This window comes from Macaca fascicularis, chromosome 15 (genome assembly GCF_037993035.2).
Source record: "Macaca fascicularis isolate 582-1 chromosome 15, T2T-MFA8v1.1".
NCBI classification, from domain to species: Eukaryota; Metazoa; Chordata; class Mammalia; order Primates; family Cercopithecidae; genus Macaca; species Macaca fascicularis.
In genome coordinates this window covers 79,419,629-79,442,600 of record NC_088389.1, presented here as the reverse complement: position 1 = coordinate 79,442,600, position 22,972 = coordinate 79,419,629, and the positions used below count along the sequence as shown (strand labels likewise).

At 42.9% G+C, this 22,972-nt stretch overlaps 1 protein-coding gene across 11 annotated transcripts in view; it reads left to right on the top strand.

Annotated features, from left to right (window-relative positions):
• Positions 1-22,494, top strand: part of ACER2 (alkaline ceramidase 2) — a 45,867-nt gene extending 23,373 nt beyond the window's left edge. For 4 of the 11 annotated variants that reach the window (XM_065530473.2, XM_065530471.2, XM_074017420.1 and 1 more), the window contains 4 exons: positions 5,230-5,367; positions 6,064-6,185; positions 13,246-13,383; positions 17,702-22,494. In XM_065530473.2, the coding sequence (XP_065386545.1) occupies positions 5,230-5,367; positions 6,064-6,185; positions 13,246-13,383; positions 17,702-18,015 (712 nt within the window). In that variant the 3' untranslated portion in view covers positions 18,016-22,494. Of the gene's footprint in view, positions 1-5,229; positions 5,368-6,063; positions 6,186-6,451; positions 6,569-13,245; positions 13,384-14,125; positions 14,369-17,701 lie in introns of those variants that run through there. The other 7 variants (XM_074017422.1, XM_005581649.5, XM_074017421.1 and 4 more) reach the window with 5 other exon arrangements.
• The last annotated feature ends 478 nt before the right edge of the window (positions 22,495-22,972 follow it).

Here is a 22,972-nt window from a genome sequence, read left to right as displayed (position 1 = left end):
CCCTCCCTCCCTCTGTCCCTCCCTTCCTTCCTTTTTTCTTTTCTTTTCTTTTTTCTTTTTCTTTTTCTTTTCTTCTTGATCTAGACTTTGCTGGAATATTCTTTTTTATTTCTTTCTTTTTTTTTTGAGACAAGAGTTTCACTCTTATTGCCCAGGCTGGAGTACAGTAGCACAATCTCGGCTCACTGCAACCTCTGCCTCCCAGGTTCAAGCGATTCTCCTGCCTCAGCCTCCTGAGTCGCTGGGATTCGAGGCGCATGCCACCACATGTGGCTGATTTTTGTGTTTTTGGTAGAGACGGGGTTTTGCCATGTTGATCAGGCTGGTCTTGAACTCCTCACCTCAGGTGATCTGCCCGCATTGGCCTCCCGAAGTGCTGGGATTACAGGCGTGAGCCACCACATCTGGCCTTAGCTGGAATATTCTAAACACACTTTAAAAATCATTTTAATATGAGATTTTTGGAGAAGTGACAGTAGAGTGTGGTGGCTAAGTGAGTTTGGATTAGGCAACATGGCTTTGAATAACAATTCACTTAAAAAAAAAAGGCTCTGGGACCCCATTTTGCTTGTCCGTAAAGTGGAGATGACAAAAGTATCTTCCTGATGCGGTCAGAAATACATGAGAAAAGTGCATAAGGTACAATGGCTCACACAGAGTAAAGACTCAATAGGTTCTGGTGGTTATTATGAATGGCTTATGGACAAGTGGTTCTTTTTTTTTTTGTTTTTCTGTTTTTTGTTTGTTTGTTTGTTTTTGAGATGAAGTCTTGCTGTGTCGCCCAGGCGAGAGCAGTGGTGTGATCTTGGCTCACTGAAACCTCTGCCTCCTGGGTTCAAGCGATTCTCCTGCCTCATTCTCCCAAGTAGCTAGAATTATAGGCACCTGCCACCACGCCCAGCTAATTTTTGTATTTTTAATAGAGACAGGGTTTCACCAGATTGGCCAGGCTGGTCTCGAACTCCTGACCTCAAGTGATCCGCTTGCCTTGGCCTCACAAAGTGCTGGGATTACAGGCATGAGCCACTGTGCCTGGCCTGAATTTTTTATTGATATATAATAGTTGCACATATTTTATATAGGGAAATTATTAATGTTCATTATGTCAATGGGATATAAATGTTGGATTTATAGAAAAAAAAACTTTCTTTCATCTTGCCTAGAATGTCCTGAGACTCTTCAGGACATATACTCAATTGTTGATGGTTATTAATAATTTTTAGATATTTTTATTTTGAGAAAAAAATGAGAACAAGGAACTATTGTAGGCTAATTGTATCTATTTTGTTTTGTTTTGTTTTTTGGAGACAGGATCTCACTCTGTTGCCCAGGCTGGAGTGCAGTGGCACAATCACAGCTCACTGCAACCTCTGGCTCTGTGCTCACGTGATCCTCCTACCTCAGCCTCCCAAGTGACTGGGACCACAGCTGCCTGTCACTGCACCTGGCTAATTTTTGTTTTTTTTTTGTAGAGACAAGGTTTTATCGTGTTACCCAGGCTGGTCTCAAATCCTGGGCTCAAGAGATCCTCCCACCTTGGCCTCCCAAAGTGCTGGGATAACAGGCGTGAGCCACTGTGCCCAATCTTGTATCCACTTCTTAAATAATTTATTCTTCTGTAGTTTTTATGATTTTATCTTTAGAAAATATCAGGACAGCCTTCAGTTTATAATCTACTTTATTTTTCGAATCTTGAACAGCAAGGGAGCAGTCTGGGATCTGCCCGCCCTGCTAGCATTCTTGCTGGATGACTTGAGGCTGGAATCTTAAACTCTCTGGGCCTTAGTGCTTTAGTTATAAAATAACAGGGTTGGACTACCCCTCTGAGGTCCCTTTCATGACCAAATGCTATAGTGCTGTGACTATCAAGGGCTGGCTGTTCTAAATAGATTAAGTTTTGGTAGCTTATAGCAGTAGATCTTAACCAGGGACATTTCCAATTCCTATGCGACATTTAGAAATCTTGTGGACATGTTTTTGGTGGTCATTATGATGGGAGGTTTTATCATCTATAAATTTTATTTCATTTCAGAAATGAAATTACCACTGCTTTAAAGGGTAGCCAGTGATAGTGGTTTTCAAGCCTATACCCTGTGTCCCTTTTTACTTTGGTAAAAAAGCCAATGATAGTAGTTTTCAAGCCTGAAAACAAAGTTTTACTTTGGTAAAAAAGGACACAGGATATAGGCTTGAAAACCACTACCTTAAAGGGTAGTTAATGATAACAGTAGCAGCTTTACTATGAAAATATTTTGATGATGGTACTGGGTTATTAGATTTTGGATTACAGAATACAGGAAGCAGTGGTGCTAAGGGTTTCCTGACCTTGTGTTTCAGTGTGAGACCCTAATGGGCTGGAAAGTTGAAAACAGGACCAGAGGCTGTCATCAATCACAGTTTAGAAAAACACCCTGTTAGGGCCTCTTACTCCTGGATATTTCTAGCACTCTTGTACCCAGGACCTCTGTTGACTCTGGGGTCTGCTGGGCTGGCTGGCTGTCTTTCTGCTGCCCACATGGCCTCTGTTTACTTCTCCCAGCTGTTTGTGTTCACAGGATGTCTTTGTTGGCCTGCACATTCCTGTACACCTTCTGGACCTGACATGGGGAGTCGTCTGCAGATGACCTCTCTAAAGAAAGCATGTTTTGCAGCTGGCTGCAGTGGCTCATGCCTGTAATCTCAGCACTTTGGGAGGCTGAGGTCAGGAGTTTGAGACTAGCCTGGCCAGCATGGTGAAACCCCATCTCTACTAAAAATACAAAAATTAGCTTAGTGTGGTGGTGGGCGCCTGTAATCCCAGCTACTTGGGAGGCTGAGGCAGGAGAATCGCTTGAACCCAGGAGGCGGAGGTTTCAGTGAGCTGAGATTGTGCCACTGCTCTCTAGCCTGGGTGACAGAGTGAGACTCTGTCTAAAAAAAAAACAAAAACAAAACAACAACAACAACAAAAACCCATTTTTTTTTAAGCTTACTGCCTTTAAACCATTTGGCAGTACTCTGTGGAGCCTTTGGTGATTGCAACAGCAGCTCAGTCACATTTTCCCTGAGAGTATGATATCAACAACAATAATATTATTTAAAGTAGTATTTATTTTTAAAATGATGGTAAGGATAATAGTAATAATGAATTTTATTAGCACATAACATGTACCAGGCACTGTGTTAATGCTTACAAGAACACTATGAGGCAGAGCGTCTTAATTTTTATGTGGGAAAGGCTCAAAGAGTTGAGTTACTTGCCAAAGGTCTCACAGCTGCTAAGTAATGCAAGCAGGATTTGAATGCATATCGGTCTCACTGGAACACCTATGCCTTGAATCACTCTGTTGCCCTCTCTGACCTGTGCCTAGTTCTTAAACCACTGGGTACAGAGAGGTGATGCACTCTGGACATTTCTGATTATGTGTTTATCCTAACGAAAAGGCCAAATTGCCTTGGCATGTGTCAAACCCAGTGGAAGAGTTCTTGTGGGTCCCCAAGGGCCCTGCACGTGATGGCTGTGGGCCGTCACCCTGAGGCTGGAGCGGGCGGCCTTTCCTCCAGTAGATGAAGGACACCAGCCGAGGCCAGGAGAAAAACATGCCTCTCCTGAGGATTAGCTGCCTGGAGCCTTTCCCACATATATTTTTTCCTCTGGTAGAAGTTCAGAGCTATAATTCCTGTTCATTCCAGTCTGAAAGCTGGCAGCTTGATCAATGATTTCCTGTGCCTTGATGATGAATGGCTTTCCTATTTAAAAGATAAATTTGTATTTTGAGGGTTCAATGCCCTTTGATTTCTTTATAATGGAATTTCATTCAAATTGGCTTCCTAGCTGTGACCTGTTCCAGGGGCTCTTGGCCAAAGTAAATTGTGCTAATGAGGAATAACAGAAACTTCAGGAAAATCATGTACTCCTAAATTTAAGTCATGAATGAGGCCTTGGAAATCGTCTCGTCCAGCCTTTTCGTTTTACAGATAAGGAAATGGGTCCCAGGGAGTAAAAAAAGCATGTCTAGGATCACGTCGCCACTTCTGGCTCTTTCTACTGAAATGACCTCCACTGAGGGGTGTGAAGATAGTATCAATTATTTGTCTAAGACTTGTCATTTCAAAAACTTGTCCATGTAGATTCTAGTGCATACTAGACTTGTAGGTTGTCAGTAAATATAGATTATTTTTTCTTAGTCTATTGAAATTTTTTCTTAAAACTTTTTTTTGGGTGTGCTAGACACAGGATAATTTTTCTTTTAAACTAGGATGCTGTATGATTTGTGAATGGTCTGTGTTTTACTTATGAAAGTTATACATGTTCACTTTGTAGAACAGAGGGTGACAAACTACATCCCGTGGGCCAAAAGGGTTCTGTTTTGCACATCAGGTTTTATTGGCTCCCAGCTGTGCCCATTCATTTACTTATTCTCTGTAATGACAGAGTTGAGTAGCTGTGGCAGAGACCTTAGAACCTGTAAAACCTATATATATATGTGTGTGTGTGTGTGTGTGTGTATGTGTGTATGTATATATGATTTATTAAATATAATTGATGTTTAATATGATTACACATATTTATTAATGCATATATTTAATTATATATTTATACTTATATATAACCATATAGTTACACTATATTTAGATATGTATAATATAGTTATATATAATATAACTATATACTATATATTCTTTATCTACACTTATATATAAAAACATGTATTTAATTTAAAAAATATATATATATAATTTATTTTATTTTTAGGTTATAGCTTACTGTAACCTCAAACTCCTGGGCTCAGGCCACCCTCCCACTTTGGCCTCCCAAAGCACTAGGATTACAGATGTGAGCCACCATACCTAGCCCAAACCCAAAAATCCTTTATAGAAAAAAATTGCTAAACCCTGCTGTAGAACATCTGAAAAAATACAGAGAAATTGAACATCTAAAAAAATACAGAAAAATCGCATGAAGAAAACAGTTATCCATATCTCACCCTCAATGATGTAGGTTGACTGTAATTTTACCATTCTCATGGCTAAATATTTTGAAAATCTCTGATTATTTCCTAAGGATAAGTTCCTTGAAGTGGAATTCCTAAGCCAATGAGTGTGAGTGGCTTTTTGAACCTTGGTACTTAGCACAGAATTTCGTTTCAGCCTGCATTTCTGGCAATGCCTGTACCTTGCTAACATTAAACAAACAAACAAACAATAATTCCTTTTCTAATGGATTTGGTTTTGTTTTCATGGATTCAGGGGCAGGTTCAAGGTGGTGGTCTGTGTCCTGTCTGCAGTTACGACGTGCCTGGCATTTGTCAAGCCTGCCATCAACAACATCTCTCTGATGACCCTGGGAGTTCCTTGCACTGCACTGCTCATCGCAGAGCTAAAGAGGTGGGTGCCGTCATTCCTGCCTACCCTTTAGCTGTCCCTGTGCTAGGAAAACACCAGCTCAGGGCTTCTTTGCTGTCCTGCAGCCGAAGAAGAGTTTTATTCCTCATGAAGAGTTAGTTGCTGGCTGTTGGATGGAAGCAGGTTTGATGGTTTGGTTCAAAATGCTAATAATCTCATTTTTAGTAAGAGGGGAGCAGCTGTTTTGCAGATGCAGTGCATCCTACTGATCACAAGCTAGCTTACCAGGACCATCTCAGCGCCTAGGCTGTCTCATCTCACCAGGCTGTCTAGACTTAATTCTGTAGAAAAGAAAAGTCCTAGAGAGGTTATTGCATTCACACACAGAAGGAAAAAGAGAAAGGGGGCAGGGAAAATGAGTTTGTATCTATAAGAAAATATGCACGTCAGGTGGACTGCAGTTGACTATGATACTTTCTTTGAGGCTTAGTGTCTCATTTACAATCTATTAGGCAAGGGTTTTGCTCTTTGCACTAGCATTTTCCTTTGGGAACTTGTGTACTCAGAGTTCAGGTAGATATCCAGAAACATTTTCGTTTAGTGCTTCTTGGTACATCATTGTCCTCTTCTAGACCCAACTGAAGTACATCTAATCACTGCCCTTATTTTAATGCTCTTTGAAAACACTTTTTTTTTATTTCCAGCCATTTAAAAAATGCTTTTTTTTTTTTTTTTGAGATGGAGCCTCGCTCTGTCATCCAGGCTAGAGTGCAGTGTCACATTCTCGGCTCACTGCAACCTCTGCCTCCTAGGTTCAAGCAATTCTCCTGCCTCACCCTCCCAAGTATCTGGGATTACAGGTACCTGCCACCACACCTAGCTCGTATTTGTATTTTCAGTAGAGATGGGGTTTTGCCATGTTGGCCAGTCTGGTCTTGAGGTTGGGGTGAGGGTAGAGTTAGAGCGGGGATGTAGGGAGGTGGTAGGGGAGACAGAAAAGGGAATGACTACTAATAAGTAAGGGCTTCGTATTTGAGTGTTGGAAAAATTATAAAATAAGATTGTGGTAATGGGTTGAAGATACCAAAACACACTGACCTGTACATTTTTTTTTTTTTTTTTTAAGATGGAGTCTCACTCTGTTGCCCAAGCTAGAGTGCAGTGGCACAATGCTCACTGCAACCGCCGCCTCCTGGGTTCAAGCAATTTTCCTGCCTCAGCCTCCTGAGTAGCTGGGACTACAGGTGCCTACTAACATGCCTGTCCAATTTTTTGCATTTTAGTAGAGACAGGGTTTCACCATGTTGCTCAGGGTGGTCTCGAACTCCTGAGCTCAGGCAGTCTGCCTGCCTTGGCCTCCCAAAGTGCTAGGATTACAGGCGTGAGCCACCGCACCTGACTTGAACTGTACACTTTAAATAGGGGAATTTTATGATATGTGAAGTATACCCCAATAAAGCTATAAACAAAGCTATAAACAAAACAAAAACCCTCAGAACCTGCCCAGGTGATTCTGCGTGGTGGAATCATGTCTGGCCAACATGGTGAAACCCCATCTCTGCTAAAAACACAAAAAATTAGCTGGGTGTGGTGGCAGATGCCTGTAATCCCAGCTACTCAGGAGGCTGAGGCAGGAGAATCACTTGAATCCAGGAGGCAGAGGTTGCGGTGCGTGGAGATCACGCCATTGCACTCCAGCCTGGGCAACACAGCAAGACTCCATCTCAAAAAAAAAAGCTCCCTCTATTCCTCACCTCTCATTTACTCATTTGCTCTTCAACTCTTGCCAATCTGGCTTCTGCCCCTACTTCGATACCCAAATCCCTCTCTGTAGGCCATACACCCAGTGATCAGTTTTCAGCCCCCCTGTATCTTATGTGTTATTCTCTCAGCTGCTTGCCCAATTAGTTCTCCTCCCCATGGTTGAAATGTTCTTCGCCATGGCTCCTGTGATAGCACATCCTCCTGGATTTCCCATTACCTCTCGGCAGCTCCTTTTCAGTTTCTTGCGTAGACTGCTACTTTTCTACACAGCTTTGCATGTAGGACTCCCTTAAGGTGCACCCTCAACTCCCTGCTTGCTATGGTCTGAATGTTTGTGTCTCCCCTGAATTCATATGTTGAAATACTAATTAATAAGGTGATGATATTAGGAGGTGGACCTTTTGGAAGGTGATTAAGTCAGTGGGGGTAGAGCCCTCATACATGGGATTAGTGGTCTTATAAAAGAGGCCCCAGAGAGCTGCCTGGGCCCTTCTACCATGTGAGGATACAGCGCTAGAAGGTGTGATCTATAAGGAATGGCCCTCACCAGACACTGATTCTGCTGGCACCTTGATCTCAGACTTCCCAGCCTCCAGAACTATGAGAAACAAATGTCTGTTTTTATCAGCCACCCAGTATACAATGTTTTGTTACAACAGCCTGCATGGATTAAGACACTGTTTTTCTCCCTTTATATGTCCCCCTGAAAGATCTCTTCTACTTCTGTGGCTTTTATTCTCTTACATATGCAGATGACTCCTAAACTTATGTCTCCAACCCAGTCCTTCCTCTTAACTCTACTATTATGTGTCTAGCTGCCTACCTAACCTAATTCCATGTATCTTGGGCATCTCAAATTCAACTTGTCCAAACACAGATTCCTGATCTGCCTTTTCTAGTTCTGGTTCTCTTCATCATATTTCTAGTTGCAGAAAAGGGGAGCACCATTTACCCAGTTACTCAAGCCTGACATCCTCTTCCTTCCCCACACATGCCATTTGAGCACATTTTTCTTTTTTTTTTGGGACAGACTCCTACTCTGTTACCCAGGCTGGAGTGCAATGGCATGATCTCAGCTCACTACTACCTTTGCCTCCTGAGTTCAAGCGATTCTCCTGCCTCAGCCTCTCAAGTAGCTGAGACCACAGGCACACGCCACCATGCCCGGCTAATTTTTTATATTTTTAGTAGAGATGGGGCTTCACCATGTTAGCCAGGAAGGTCTCGATCTCCTGACCTGATGATCTGCCCTCCTCGGCCTCCCAAAGTGCTGGGATCACAGGCATGCATGAGCCACGCGCCCAGCCCCGAGTACAGTCATTTTTCTACCAGTCGATGTTGCAGTGAAGATGAAGTTCCAAATCCTTGACATGCTCCAGCCTTCCCCTGTGAGCTGATCGCTCCCACAAGAAGCTCCTCTGCCTTCCATCCTCAGCCATTCTGACCTTCTGTGTCTTCCGTGGACCCTGCACCTGTCAGCCCTAGGCCCTTCCTTATTTATGCAGTCCCTTTTTTTGGCCCTCTTGCTTGGCTAACTTCTACTCATCCTTCAGATTGGGCTGAACTATTTATATGCTGTTCCAGGACCCTGAACTTCTTTATTGCACCCATATTGATTGTAATTAGATTATTTGTATTGTTTTGTTTGGTGTCTGTCCCCTCTGCTGGACATCGACTCCACGTGGGCAGGGATGGGGTCTCTTTGTTCACTGCTGTGTCCCAGTTACCACACCAGTTCCCAGCCAGGAAAAGAAAAGAAAGAAAAGATGGTTGTTTCCCTACTTTGGTAAAATACCCAGACAAAAGGATGCCCTTATCGCTCTTGCACCTCTTTCCTGAATCTTCCCTGGTTATCACCCGCGATGATGTTATGTCTGAGCTGAATGTTTCTCACTGCATGCTCGTTTGCTCAGAGGAAATAGAGGAGGAATGGTTTTCTCACTTTCTCTTTCTCTTTAGCCTTTCTTCCTAAGGCTTGTTTCTAGTCATTTCTTGTAATCAGCTTCCTGAGAAGTATTTCCATTGTCTTTTCTGACCTCTCCCTCACACCATGAGAAAACAGAAGTTTATGCTGATTTTGGGTCATGACCTGACACTGAAATTGGTGGTGTTAAGTACATTGCCGAGTAACTCAGATACATTTATAATATTGTAAAAAATACTTTTTCTGATTATAGGAGTGATTTTATTGTTAAGAAAAATTTGAGAATACAATCAAGGGTCAAGAAGAAAAGAAATGGTAGACATTCCTCTCAAGATTTTTCTTTTTTTTTTCCTTTCTTTTTTTTTTTGAGACAGAGTCTCGCTCTGTGGCCCGGGCTGGAGTGCAGTGGCCGGATCTCAGCTCACTGCAAGCTCTGCCTCCCGGGTTCACGCCATTCTCCTGCCTCAGCCCCCAGAGCAGATGGGACTACAGGCGCCCGCCACCTCGCCCGGCTAGTTTTTTGTATTTTTTAGTAGAGACGGGGTTTCACCGTGTTAGCCAGGATGGTCTCGATCTCCTGACCTCGCGATCCGCCCGTCTCGGCCTCCCAAAGTGCTGGGATTACAGGCTTGAGCCACCGCGCCCGGCCAAGATTTTTCTATTGTAGAATAAGGTCTTGCTGTACATATGATTTTTGTGCTCCACTTTTCACTTCACATTGATATTTTGATAAAAGCCCTGAAAAATGGGAGCGAAACCGAACGGACCACCCCCGGTTAGGTTTGGACAAACCCCGAGTGCAAATAAGGCTGGTCAGCAGCTTTTAGCAGGACCTGCTTCCTCTAGAAGCAGAGAAAGGAAGAGTAACAGACTGCCCTGAGACCAGGCTCTACAGAGCCCGGCTCCTGCCTCATACATGCTAAGCCTGCCCTGTCCTGGCGCTTGCAGTGACTAATGGCCGGACATGCTGCCTCTCAGTTGATACCCTCCATGCAGGACATCTCCAGCACCTTGCTCTCTGTTCTGGTATGTTCCTTAAGCCAAACTTTCTAGGTTTAATTGCATTGGATGTTCATGGATCCTCATGTCCCAGACTAATTGTCTATATATTTGTTGATATTTGTTCTTGACTATTTTCATTTTATTTTTTAAATTCAAGCTAAGATGCTTATTTATTTTGTATTTTATAGTGCCTAGCATAGAATTTGATGCCCAATCAATACTTTTGTTTTTTTTCTCCAAGATGGGGTCTCGCTCTATCGCCCAGGCTGGAGTGCAGTGGCACTGTCTCAGCTCACTGCAACCTCTGTCTCCTGGGTTCAAGCGATTCTCTTGCCTCAGCCTCCCGAGTAGCTGGGACTACAGATGCATGCCATCATGCCCGGCTAATTTATTGTGTTTTTAAAAATTTAATTTAATTTTAATTTTTTATTTTATTTATTTATTTTTTTGAGACAGAGTCTTGCTCAGTCGCCCAGGCTGGAGTGCAGTGGCGCGATCTTGGCTCACTGCAAGCTCTGCCTCCCGGGTTCACGCTATTCTCCTGCCTCAGCCTCCAGAGTAGGTAGGATTACAGGTGCCTGCCACCACGCCCAGCTAATTTTTTTTTGTATTTTTAGTAGATACGGAGTTTCACCATGTTAGCCAGGATGGTCTCGATCTCCTGACCTCGTGATCCCCTGGCCTTGGCCTCCCAAAGTGCTGGGATTACAGGTGTGAGCCACTGCGCCTGGCCGATAACCTTAAATAATCTAAAAATAATGTTCTGCCCAAATTACAAATTACCAAATTAGAGTCCAGTTATTCATAATTTTATCCATTAATTCAGGGAGCATTTAACAGTGCCTGGCAGAGTTGCCAGGCATGGAGTATGCATTAGTGAATAAAACAGGGGTAGTTCCTCTTGTCATTGGGCTTCTAGGCTGGTTTGTTTGTTTGTTTGTTTGTTTATTGAGATGGAGTCTCACTCTTGAAGCTCAGGCTGGAGCAGTGGCGCGATCTGAGCTCTCTGCAACCTCTGCAATCTGGGTTCAAGCAATTCTCCTGTCTCAGCCTCCCAAGTAGCTGAGATTACAGGCGTGTGCCACCACCCCTGGCTAATTTTTGTATTTTTAGTAGAGATGGGATATCACCATGTTGGCCAGGCTGGTCTCCAACTCCTGACCTCAAGCGATCCACCCATCTTGGCCTCCCAAAGTGCTGGGATTACGGGGGTGAGCCACTGCTCCCGGCCTCTAGGCTAGTTTAATACCAGATGTTACACAGATAATCCATAGTTTCAGCTTGTGATGAGAGTTATGAAGGAACATGGCGGGGTGCCCTGAGAGTGCACTAAGGCAGGGGTGTTGGCTCTTTTGGTTTCCCTGTGCCATACTGGAAGAAAAATTGTCTTAGGCCACACATAAAATATACTAATGATAGCTGATGAGCTAAAAAAAAAAAAAAAGTCACAGAAAAAAATCTGATAATGTTTTAAGAAAGTTTATGAATTTGTGTTGGGCCTCATTCGAAGCCGTCCTGGTCAGCATGCAGCCTGTGGGCCACGGCTTTGGACAAGCTTGCACCACGGGGAGACCTATAGTCTGGCATGGAGTAGCTGGCATGGAGTGTCAGAAGAAGCCTGGAGACTGAGCCCTGGAGAGAAGGAGAGGGTGGGTCAAGGTGAGGAGATGAGCTCTTTTTGAGAGGGAACCAGCCCAAAGGCGAGGCTTTCAAGGTAGAGAGGTGAGCAGAAGTGAGAAATGGAGATTGTTACCTCTTTGTTTTAGTAACTGGGAATGTAAGTCTTCCTGTGTCATGGGCCTCTATTCTTTCTAAAAACTTCAAGGGATGCCTTTAGCCTTCCTACAAGAGTATTTTGGTTTGTTTTTGAGCAGGTCTTTCTGAACCTGTCCCACTTTTATTGATGCTTTCGCTGATGTTTCTGAAAGGCAGCTGGGAAGGGCACTAGGCAGTGAGGCTTTTAACACCTGTCTGTGGGTTCAACAAATAGAAATTAAGCTGCTTCTCAATTGCAGATGTTGTGTTGTATTCTGAGTCCTGTAGGAGATCTTGACTGATGCAGGAGTGGTCCCCTCGGGGAAGAAGGACCCTCAGCCACCAGCTGCCTCCAGGCATTCCTCCACAGGGATAGAAGTCACCCACTTTATGAGCAAGACTTTAACAAGGAAAGAAGACAGCAATTGAAATTTTCGTTGAGCTGTTAGGATTTGTTTCAGAAAACCATTTTGTCCCAGTGTGTATAATAACTTATTCTTTCATTCAACACATGTTGTGTGCCTTCTGTGTCTGGCATGTTTCCAGGTGCTGGGATACGGCAGTAAACAGCTTCCATGTCAGTGGATAAACATACACTGGAAACATATAAGTGAAACACAGCGGGTGTCAGGGAGGTTATAATCACTACCGAGAAAATTAAAGGAGGGAAGGAGGCCTTAGGGAGAGTCACTTGGGAGGTGGAGACAGGTGTTGCAATTGTTAAAAATAGCATCAGGAAAAGGCTTACTGAGTGACATTTGAGCAAAGATTTGTATCTAGGGGAAGAGCATTCCAGGCAAGAGGGCACAGTGTGTGCTATGGTCTTGCAGGAACATGTTTGGGATATTTGCGGAACAGCACAAATCCCGCAGTGGCTTGAGTACAGGCAGTGAGAGGGAAGAGTACCTAAGAGAGGAGGTGAAGGGGAAGAGGGAAGATCATGCATCCAAGGCCTTGTGGCCGCTGTGAATACTTTGGCTTTCCCTCTGGTTAAACCGGAAGATGCTGGAGGCTGTTAAATTGGCTGTAAGGGCAAGGGTGGAAGGAGACTGATGAGATGGCGGTAGCGTGGATCTAGAGGGAGGTGTTGGAAAAAGGTCAGGTTTGAGATATTTTGAAGGGAGAGCTGATGGACTGGATGTGGGCTGTCTGAGGAGGAGAAGGACTGGGAGAGCAATAGGTTATGGACTTGTTAAATTTAGATCCATATTAGGGTGCTCATGTCAAAAACGTAGTTGGGTGTATGAGTCTGGAGTCAGGCGAGAAGCCTGGGTGGGAAGGGTGTCTGTAAGCCATCTGTGTACATATGGTATTTACATCCATGAGACTGTGGAGTGACTGTGTGTTGGGTAAGAACTTCAGTGCCAAGGGGTTGTAGGCATGAGAGGAACCAGTGAAGGAGACAGAGGAAAGGTGGCTGGCGAGGAGGTAGAGACCAGTTCTGACGGTGAGTGACCTTCTGGACCCCCATGCAGATGTGACAACGTGCGTGTGTTTAAGCTGGGCCTCTTCTCGGGCCTCTGGTGGACCCTGGCCCTGTTCTGCTGGATCAGTGACCGAGCTTTCTGCGAGCTGCTGTCGTCCTTCAACTTCCCCTACCTGCACTGCGTGTGGTAAGCCCCTGCTAATGGGGAGGTGGCTGGGGACAGGTGTGTTTGCGCTTGCTGTTGGGCTCTGTTCACTCTGCAGGTGGTGCACAGGTGTCCTGGGGGTTGCTGGCTTCCTTCTCTCCTCAGGTGGACTGTCAGATGGTTCAGAAGCCACTGAAAGTTCACTTTGTAAAAAGCTGAATTGACTCCAGGGAGCAGGCTTAGCTGGAACAAAAGGCCTGATTGTCATGCTTAGGTCTGCAGTTTCTTACCTCTAACTCCATCATTAAAGCCTAAAGGAACTTGAGAACTGAACCTGTAACCTGAGCTCTAGCTAGGTGTTAGGGGAGGAGAGAGGTAGGGGAAAGCTGGGGAAAGAGGTGATGTGAGGGCTGGGAGTGTCCTCAGTAGGAACCCCACCTTTAGGGTCTGAGTGACCAAGTGAAAGGAGGGGCCGCACAGGCCATTTAGGGACATTCTCTTCCATTATTTCTCTAAGTGGATACAGAAGACCAGAGAGCTAAAGTGAATTGTTTAATATCACCCACCTGTTTCTGTAGAAAACAGCCTTGGAGTTCAATAATAGCAAGTTGGAGCATCTATACTTTGGAATGCTCAGGATACACTAAGTTAAAAAAAAAAAAAAGTGGGTTACAAAATACAGGCAGAATCCGATTCTGAGAAAGCTGGGGGAAATCGGAGTGGCTTTCTTCCTAGAACTGCTTCAGCCTCAAACCCAGAGTGATCTTTCCTTTCTCTCCTCCAGGACTTCTGATTGCAAAAGATCACCAGGAGGAGAAATCTGCTGTAGATTATCCCCTATAGATAGAGGGAACCCAGGAAGGAATTCTAGTGGTGAAGAAATGGAAAAACTTTGTTAGATCTAGATTCAGGAAAAGGTTGACTTCTATCCAGAGATGGGCTAAAGATACACAATTTGATAGAATTCACTTACGTTCCCTTGCTCATGCGAACTTCTATATGTTTACCATGAGACCCACCCTACTCTAAATTTAAGACTTGGGGACTTCAAGGAGTATTTGCAAAAGACAAAACTCAAACAGCACAAGTTGGAGTTTACAGTCTTAGGATCCATTGTTCAACATTTTTTAGATTTCAACCTCAACTAATACTAGCGAATTTATATACTTTATATATTTGTTGAATTGTAATTTCCAGATAACAAAACACACAGATTTTATGTGTATATTGTGAATTTTGAGAAACGTGTACACTAGGTAAATGACCTCATTCAAGATGGTCATTTTTATCTATCTAAGTCCCCTTGTCACACTAGTGATTTAAGTCAAATTCAAAATTTAAACTATGTAATAATGTTGACTCAAACTTAATTTGTTTCTGAATTTGGTGTTATTTCTGCTTTTTCAAAGTTGAACCATCTTTTCTTTCCAGTTGTAAAATGACATATATGTTTTTTATAACAAATTTAAACAACAAAGAAGTATAGAAAGAATGGCTCTTATAATTCTATGCCCCAAAGAAACATAATTGTTAACAGTCTGACATATATCCATTGAGATTTTATATGTACACACACACACATATATATATCTACTTAAAAAAAATAGAATCATTCTATACATGATGCAAACTTTTTTTTTTTTTTTTTTCGAGACAAAGTTTTGCTCCATTGCCCAGGCTGGAGTGCAGTGGGGCGATCTCGGCTCACTGCAATCTCTCCCTCCCGGACTGAAAGTGATTCTCCCACTTCACCCCTGCAGGGAGCTGGAACTAAAGGTGTATGCCACTGCACTAGGCTAATTTATTTTGAATTTTTCTGTAGAGATGGGTTTTTGCCATGTTGCCCAGCCTTGTCAGAAACTCCTGGGCTCAAGCAGTCCACCTGCCTTGGGCTCCCAAAGTGCTAGGATTACAGGCATGAGCCATTGAGCCTGGCCCCAATTTTTTTTTTTTTTTTTACCAACCAAATACTTAGATCTATACTACATAGATCTAATGCTATACAGACATCATTCCATACCAGTACATACATATAAAATCTTTATTATTTTGTCTAATTAATACTTCATAATATGGATGCTTTGTAATTTATTTAACCAGCCTCTCTCTGATAATGGACATTGAGGTTATTTCTAATTTTCCACTTTTGCAAACACTTTTATAATGAACACCTAGATTGATTTGAGTTTCTGAATATTTTCATATTAAATTAATAATATATATTGCCAAATCCAGAGAAACTGTACCATTAACACTGTTTACTGAAGTCTGTAAGAGAGCATCTTTTACCCACACTTTCACATATACTGGAAACTTAAATCCCCATTAACCTGATTGAGAAAAATTATATTTTGTTTTTATTACTATGTCTTCTAACAAAATTAGTATTTTTGTTGGGCATCTTTTCAGATGTAAATTTGTGACGTGTATTTCCCCTTTTAATTTTCTTTGGTCTATTGAGTGTTTCTATTTTTAAAAGTTTATATCGGCCGGATGCGGTGGCTCATGTCTGTAATCCCAGCACTGTGGGAGGCCGAAGTGGGTGGATCACAAGGTCAGGAGATCGAGACCATCCTGGCTAACACGTCTCTACTAAAAATACAAAAAATTAGCTGGGTGTGGTGGCATTTCCTTGTAGTCCCAGCTACTTGGGAGGCTGAGGCAGGAGAATCGCTTGAACCCGGGAGGCAGAGATTGCAGTGAACAAAGATTGCACCACTGCACTCTAGCCTGGGCAACAGAGTGAGACTCCGTCTCAAAAAAAAAAAAAAGTTTAGATCCAGCATCTAGGCTTGGCACATAGTAGACAGTCATTACTATGTGCCACTTATGCATATTTGCAACATTTTCGCAAGTGCAGAGAATAATACATTGAGCCCCCATATAGGCAACACCCAGATTCCATAAATATCAACATGAGGCCAATCTTGTTCATACCATTCTCACCTGCTTCCCACCCTCACCCTGATTAATTTCTTTAGTGTTCTTTGTATGTAAGGGTTTAAACTTTGTCATGTGCTGCAAATATTCCCTGCCCCCCACCGCAGTTTCCTGTTTGTCTTTCAGTATGTTAATATTTTTGTGCCATAATGGTTTCAAACTTTCATGTTGTCACATCTGTTAATCTTTTCTTTAGAGTTTCTGGATTTTGTGTAATTTTTAAAAAGACCCCCTCCCTACCACCATCAAAATTTATAAAAATACTGTCTTTGGGCTGAGCGCAGTGGCTCACGCCTGTAATCCCAGCACTTTGGGAGGCCAAGGCACGTGGATCACCTGAGGTCAGGAGTTCGAGACCACCCTGGCCAGTGTGGTGAAACCCCCTCTCTACTAAAAATACAAAAATTAGCTAGCTGGGCCTGGTGACAGGCACCTGTAATCCCAGCTACTTGGGAGGCTGAGGCAGGAGAACTGCTTGAACCTGGAAGGCAGAGGTTGCAGTGAGCCAAGATTGCACTACTGCACTTCAGCCTGGGTGACATCTAAAAAAAAAGAAAAAGAAAGGATTATATGCTTTTAAATGGTCTATTGTTTGATAAAGATTAATATTAAATTAAAACTTTTTACAGGTACAGTGAGGATAAATTTTTTTGTTTGTTTGTTTTTGAGACAGAGTCTTGCTCTGTCGCCCAGGCTGGACTGCAATGGTGTGATCTCAGCTCACTGCAAGCCCGCCTCCAGGTTCACGCCATTCTCCTGCCTCAGCCTCCCGATTAACTGGGACTACAGGCGCCCACCACCATGCCCGGCTAATTTTTTTAATTATTATTTTTAGTAGAGACGGGGTTTCACCTTGTTAGCCAGGATGGTCTCGATCTCCTGACCTCGTGATCCACCTGCCTTGGCCTCCAAAAGTACTGGGATTAGAGGCGTGAGCCACCGCGCCCGGCCCCAGTGAGGATAAATTTTTTAAAATTTCCACTAAACTGCAAAAGTGGTTTAATCAACATAAAATTATTCCTGATGAAGGACATAAAATATCTGTAACCAGTTGTTAAAGTGAGAAGGTGGGATCTAATCAGATGTGCTCAGTTACTTCCGTCTTAGCACCTCTCTTGTAAATCCTTGGGCCTCAGTTTTCTTGTTTGAGGCCCAAAGGCATTTATTTGCACATTTGTTCCTATTATCCAGTAGCAATATTTTAGAACATTCTAAAATGGGTCCCAAATTGCTGAAGATTTATCATCCTGCTGTTCCAGGGATTGTTGGTAATCTTCATCCTTTCCTAATTAGAAGAGGCCCCTGGGCTGCAAGTACAGTCAGCAAGGTGGGTGGTTACACTGGAAGAAGGAGCAGGCTGAACTCAGGCCAGCGGAGTCTTCATGCTCATCAGGTTCTCACCTCTTGTCTCCCTCTGCAGGCACATCCTCATCTGCCTTGCTGCCTACCTGGGCTGTGTATGCTTTGCCTACTTTGATGCTGCCTCAGAGATTCCTGAGCAAGGCCCTGTCATCAAGTTCTGGCCTAGCGAGAAATGGGCCTTCATTGGTGTCCCCTACGTGTCCCTTCTGTGTGCCAACAAGAAATCATCAGTCAAGATCACGTGATGGCAAGGTGGTGGCTGGCTTCTCTGCTTATCGCCCCTCATGCAGTGGGCTTCCTTTGCTAGGAAGACAGCCAAGGGATTTCGAAGAGTTGGGATGTGGGCTATCTTTTCAAAAATCTGTTTGCTGAGGCTCTCACTAATATGTCTGTGGACCACCAGGATTCCCCTGTGCAAGGGGAAAAGTGTCTATTCCTTTCCCAAAGACGGAAAATGGAGGGCTTAGGGACACTAGATGCATCTTTCTCAGCATCGCTTCCAGATGCAGTGACTTGTTGGGCTGCGTCCTTAATGGCCATGGCAGAGCAGTCCCTTGGGGGATCCAGCCCTGTACAATGCATCTCGTCCTGGAGAAAGCTGGCCTGCTCCAGACCCCACCATTCCCAGGCACCCTTGGAGTGGACTCTACTGATGACAGACAGACCCTCTGACAGACAAGACCCTCTGACTCTCTGATGGAAGATGCCAGAGATTTTCCTTTGGGGTAATTGTCCTTAAACAAAACCAAACAGATGAAACACACACAGGACTTGTGGCTAAAAAAGGCTAGTTTTTCACTTGCATTTCTCAACTAACATGCATCTGTGAATCCTTTTACTACTACCTCTGTGGAGAGATGGAGAGACTTCAGATAAAGGTGAAGCTAATGCGTAAAACCCTCTCTGCCAAAACCTACACTCCACTGTAGGCCATTCTTGAAGATGAGCACAGTTTTTAAATACTGACATCATTTCTGCTTCCCCCTCCCACCCCAGCTCAGCAGCCTCAAATCCACAGAGAAGAAGAATTATGGCATGAACATTCCCACAGACCCACCATCTTTAAGACTTGACCTCCGTAAGTTTACCAAAAGGCTCCTCACAATTGTGGTGGGGGTTCTGGTTCAAAATTTGGAGCACACATGAAGTTTTTGGAAACTTTTTCTCATTTAAAGTCTCCAGTATGCTGTACTGTTCTGGAAATTACCTTCAAGAATCTCACTTCTTGTTTCTGTTGTGTTTTCTGTGGGCATCATGTTATTCACTCTTGCGGTAGAAGGTGCTTTCTGGGTTTCCCAGAGTATCCAACGGCTCACTTTTCTCAAGTGCTGGCAGTAACTATGCACTCACGGGCTAGTTTGGGCCGCTGATGCAGCAGTGCAAATCTGTTGCCTTCTGAATTTTTCTCACCTAATGTGACATTGGCTACAATGAATCTTCTCTTCATCGGGCTGAATGCAAGATTCAAGAACTGTCTTCAAGGTGCATGGTGGGAATTATCAACCTCAGGGATACTCATTTTAACTCAGGCATGTCCTGCTTTGTAACATTCCGTTGTTGGGAGAGGGCAGGACAGGTGCATTCTTGTGTGGGCAGGAGTCATGTCACTGTCCTACATATGTAAGAGTTGGGAAGGTGATGATTTTTGGCACATCCAGGAACTCTTACTCTAGTTAGAATTTGTACAAGATCCAAGGTGAAAACCCCAATAAGCAACTGAATTTAGAGTTTAAAAATGAATGACTTTATGCTACATCTGTGGTTATCAAATTATGTAGCTTGTTCAAGAGCAGAACCCTGTTTGTACTAAGAAATCTTTGTGGAACCCCAGTGTGTGAAATAAATTGTATTTTATTAACTCAAATTTAAGGTCAAATTTCTAGCATTTACTTAATAATATATGAGGTGGTAAAAATGCAAATTAACAAATTGGTAATTTCCAAAGTAGAAAAATTAGGTGTTGAATGAGTGTATATGTTGCTTTATTGTACTTTTATATATAGAGAGAGTGTGTTTTGTTTTTGAGTCAGGATCTTGCTGTATCACCCAGGCTGGAGTACAGTGGTGCAATCATGACTCACTGTGGCCTCTGTCTCCCAGGCTCAAGTGATCCTCCCACCTCAGCCTCCCTAGGAGCTGGGACTACTGGTGCATGCCACCACTCCCAGCTAATTTTTGTATTTTTTCATAGAGATGGGGTTTCACCATTTTGCCTAGGCTGGTCTCAAACTCCTGGGCTCAAGAGATCTGCCCGCCTCAGCCTCCCAAAGTGCTGGGAATAGGCATGAGCTATCACGCCTGGCCTAAAAAATATTTTTAAAACGATATTTGAATTAAATATTCGTAGAACTTCTAATGTACCTCTTTGAGACCTATGTGGTTGATGGAACAGAACTGCTGTTAAGTCCTTTGGGTTTCAAGTCTATAATTTTTTTTTTTCTTTTTTTTTTTTTGAGACAGAGTCTCGCTCTTTTGCCCAGGCTGGAGTGCAGTGGCCGGATCTCAGCTCACTGCAAGCTCCGCCTCCCGGGTTTATGCCATTCTCCTGCCTCAGCCTCCCGAGTAGCTGGGACTACAGGCACCCGCCACCGCGCCCGGCTAGTTTTTTGTATGTTTTAGTAGAGACGGGGTTTCACCATGTTAGCCAGGATGGTCTCGATCTCCTGACCTCGTGATCCGCCCGTCTCAGCCTCCCAAAGTGCAGGGATTATAGGCTTGAGCCACCACGCCCGGCCAAGTCTAGAATTTTTTAAAGGCAAATATCAGACCATTCTTATTTTAGATTGACTTTATCAGTCATGGATTCTGGTCTCATCTACTTTATGGTATAAATGCTCCAAGGTAGGGGGTTTGTTGTATATTTTAAGCCCAGCTTTTTTTTTTTTTTTTTTAATGTGAGAAGCAGAATGTGTTTCTAGAAACGGTTTTAAAGAGATGAGCTGAGAAAGAAATGTTGAATGGAGTATATTTGAGGAGGACAAAACATTACTTCACTTTTGAACAGAAATCACTCTAGCTTGCCAGCATGGGATATAAACCAAAAGAGTAGAAATATACCCATATTATTTTAAGTTGGATTTATGGCATCACTCATTTATGTAAAAGCACTACAAACTCTTTAAAGAAAATTGGGAAACTACAGAAAAGTCAAAGAAAAAAAAAGGTAACCCATATTTCTATTGCCCAGGTATAATCCTTGTTAATATTTTGGTGTAGTCTCCTCTTTTTCCCCCCAATATAGTTGTAAATAAATGATGTCTTTCAGAGTTGACATTTATCCTGTAGCTTGAATGGCATATACATGCCAGTTGTGTATTTTTTCATGAAGTGTGGGTTTGGAATACACTAGAGTTAGCTATATGCTTGAATGCTGATCATTGACTTCTGAGACTGACTACTGAGTCTACCTTTTTAATCAAGCCTGACATGAATGGGCCCTAAAAAGTAATGAATGGAATTCTACTTTTTGATGTGCCTCTGCACTTGGCTTGGTGAGTCATCATAAATAGCTGTTAAATATGTGACTGTACAGATTTTGATATGTTCAGATTGTAAAAAATGAACAGCTTATTTCATTAATTGATGGGCAGTCAAGAACCTCCCTCCCTCCAGTAGGGCTGACACTTAGGAGTTAGGTCATGGTGGTGGTTACTTGGCATGGCTAATCAGATTTCGTTCTGGTCAGAATTTGCCCAAGATCAAGACCCAGCAGAAACTGGAGTTAGGTTATAAAAAACCATTCATGTTTCTGAGTGATCATTTCCGTCAGTGATTCATGTTTTACAGTGTTTAGTTGTTGATTAGAAAAAGTAATCTTTTCTTCCCTTTATTACATCATTATAAATCAAGTCCTTCTGTGAACACATTTAAGGTGCGTGGAGATGAGATGTCTGAATCCATTTGGGGACGGGCTGCATTTTTGGGGAACTCTATGCTTGTCCAGTGAAGAGTGCCTAAAACATTAATTGTAGATCAAAGATGTTCTGTTGAGGGACAAAGCTTGATGGTCATCAAACACAAGGCTTTGTAAAAATACAACCACCTCTTCCACTTACTGGATCTCTCAGGTGTGTAAAACTTCTCTCGCCAGTTCATCATGCTTCCATGAGCCAGTGCCATGTCGAGTCCCCAGGACTGGGATTTGAGTCTTCCTGGCTCTTTAGCCCTTGGGGCAGACATGGAACCATCTCTGAGGGACAGGTGGATCTGAAGCTCACCCGGTCAGGGCCCCTCTCCTAGCTCCTTTTACACTGAAATTAATCTGAACGTTTCCATAGCCAAGGCTTTGCCTAGGTGCTATTATTCCAGCTGGCCAAAGAGAAGTCTTGGGCCAGATTGGGATTCTCAATGGATTTTATACACATAATTCCCTTAACAAACTTAAAAAAAAATGACCCCTACTTTATAGGACTAATTGTTTGAATTGTATCTTTCTCTATATGTTAAACCAGATTTAAAACTATTTTATAACCACAATATGTAATCAGAGCAATCTCGTATTTTCAGATATATACCTTGTTATATACCTTATGTAGATGTGCTGTATAAGGGTGGCATGCCCACTGGCTGTGGTAAAATTTAATCCCCATTGCTTTGGGAGTGATTTAAGGCCTTTTGAAGTGGAGCTTTTGCACTTTATACTTTTTCTGTGAACTATGATAACTATATTTGATATTAAAGCTGTAAGTGGCATTTTCAGCAAATGAATATGTACGTGTGTGTCTATTTCCAAAATGATTTCTGAACTATCTGCGGTGAAAATGTATCTGATGGATTGTAGAGCAAAGCACATTGCCTAAATTCATTTGTTAATGAATTGGGTACCATTGTTATTAAAAATGCTTAAAATAATTGTAGTTACTTGTTGGTTTCTTCTCAGAGCTGTGAATTTAATACATGAAAATATTTCCAGCATAAAGTACCTAAGAACAGTTTATTTTTACTAAAACTTCTATAGTCATGTCATATAGATATAAATCTCAAATACAGGTCTGGTGCGGTGGTTCACGCCTGTAATCCCAGTACTTTGGGATGCTTAAGTGGGTGGATCGCTTGAGCTCAGGAGTTCAAAACCAGCCTGGGCAACATGGTGAAACCCTGTCTCTACCAAAATCACAAAAATTAGCCAGGTGTGGTGATGCACACCTGTAGTTCCAGCTATGCAGGAGGCTGAGATGGGAGGATTGCTTGAGCCTAGGAGGCAGAGGTTGCAGTGAGCAGAGATCGCACCACTGTGTTCCAGCCTGGGCCAAGCAGTGAGACCCTCTCTCTCAAAGAAAAAAAAAAAAGACCATAAGAGAAGAAAGACTGGTTAAGCATTATCTGTATC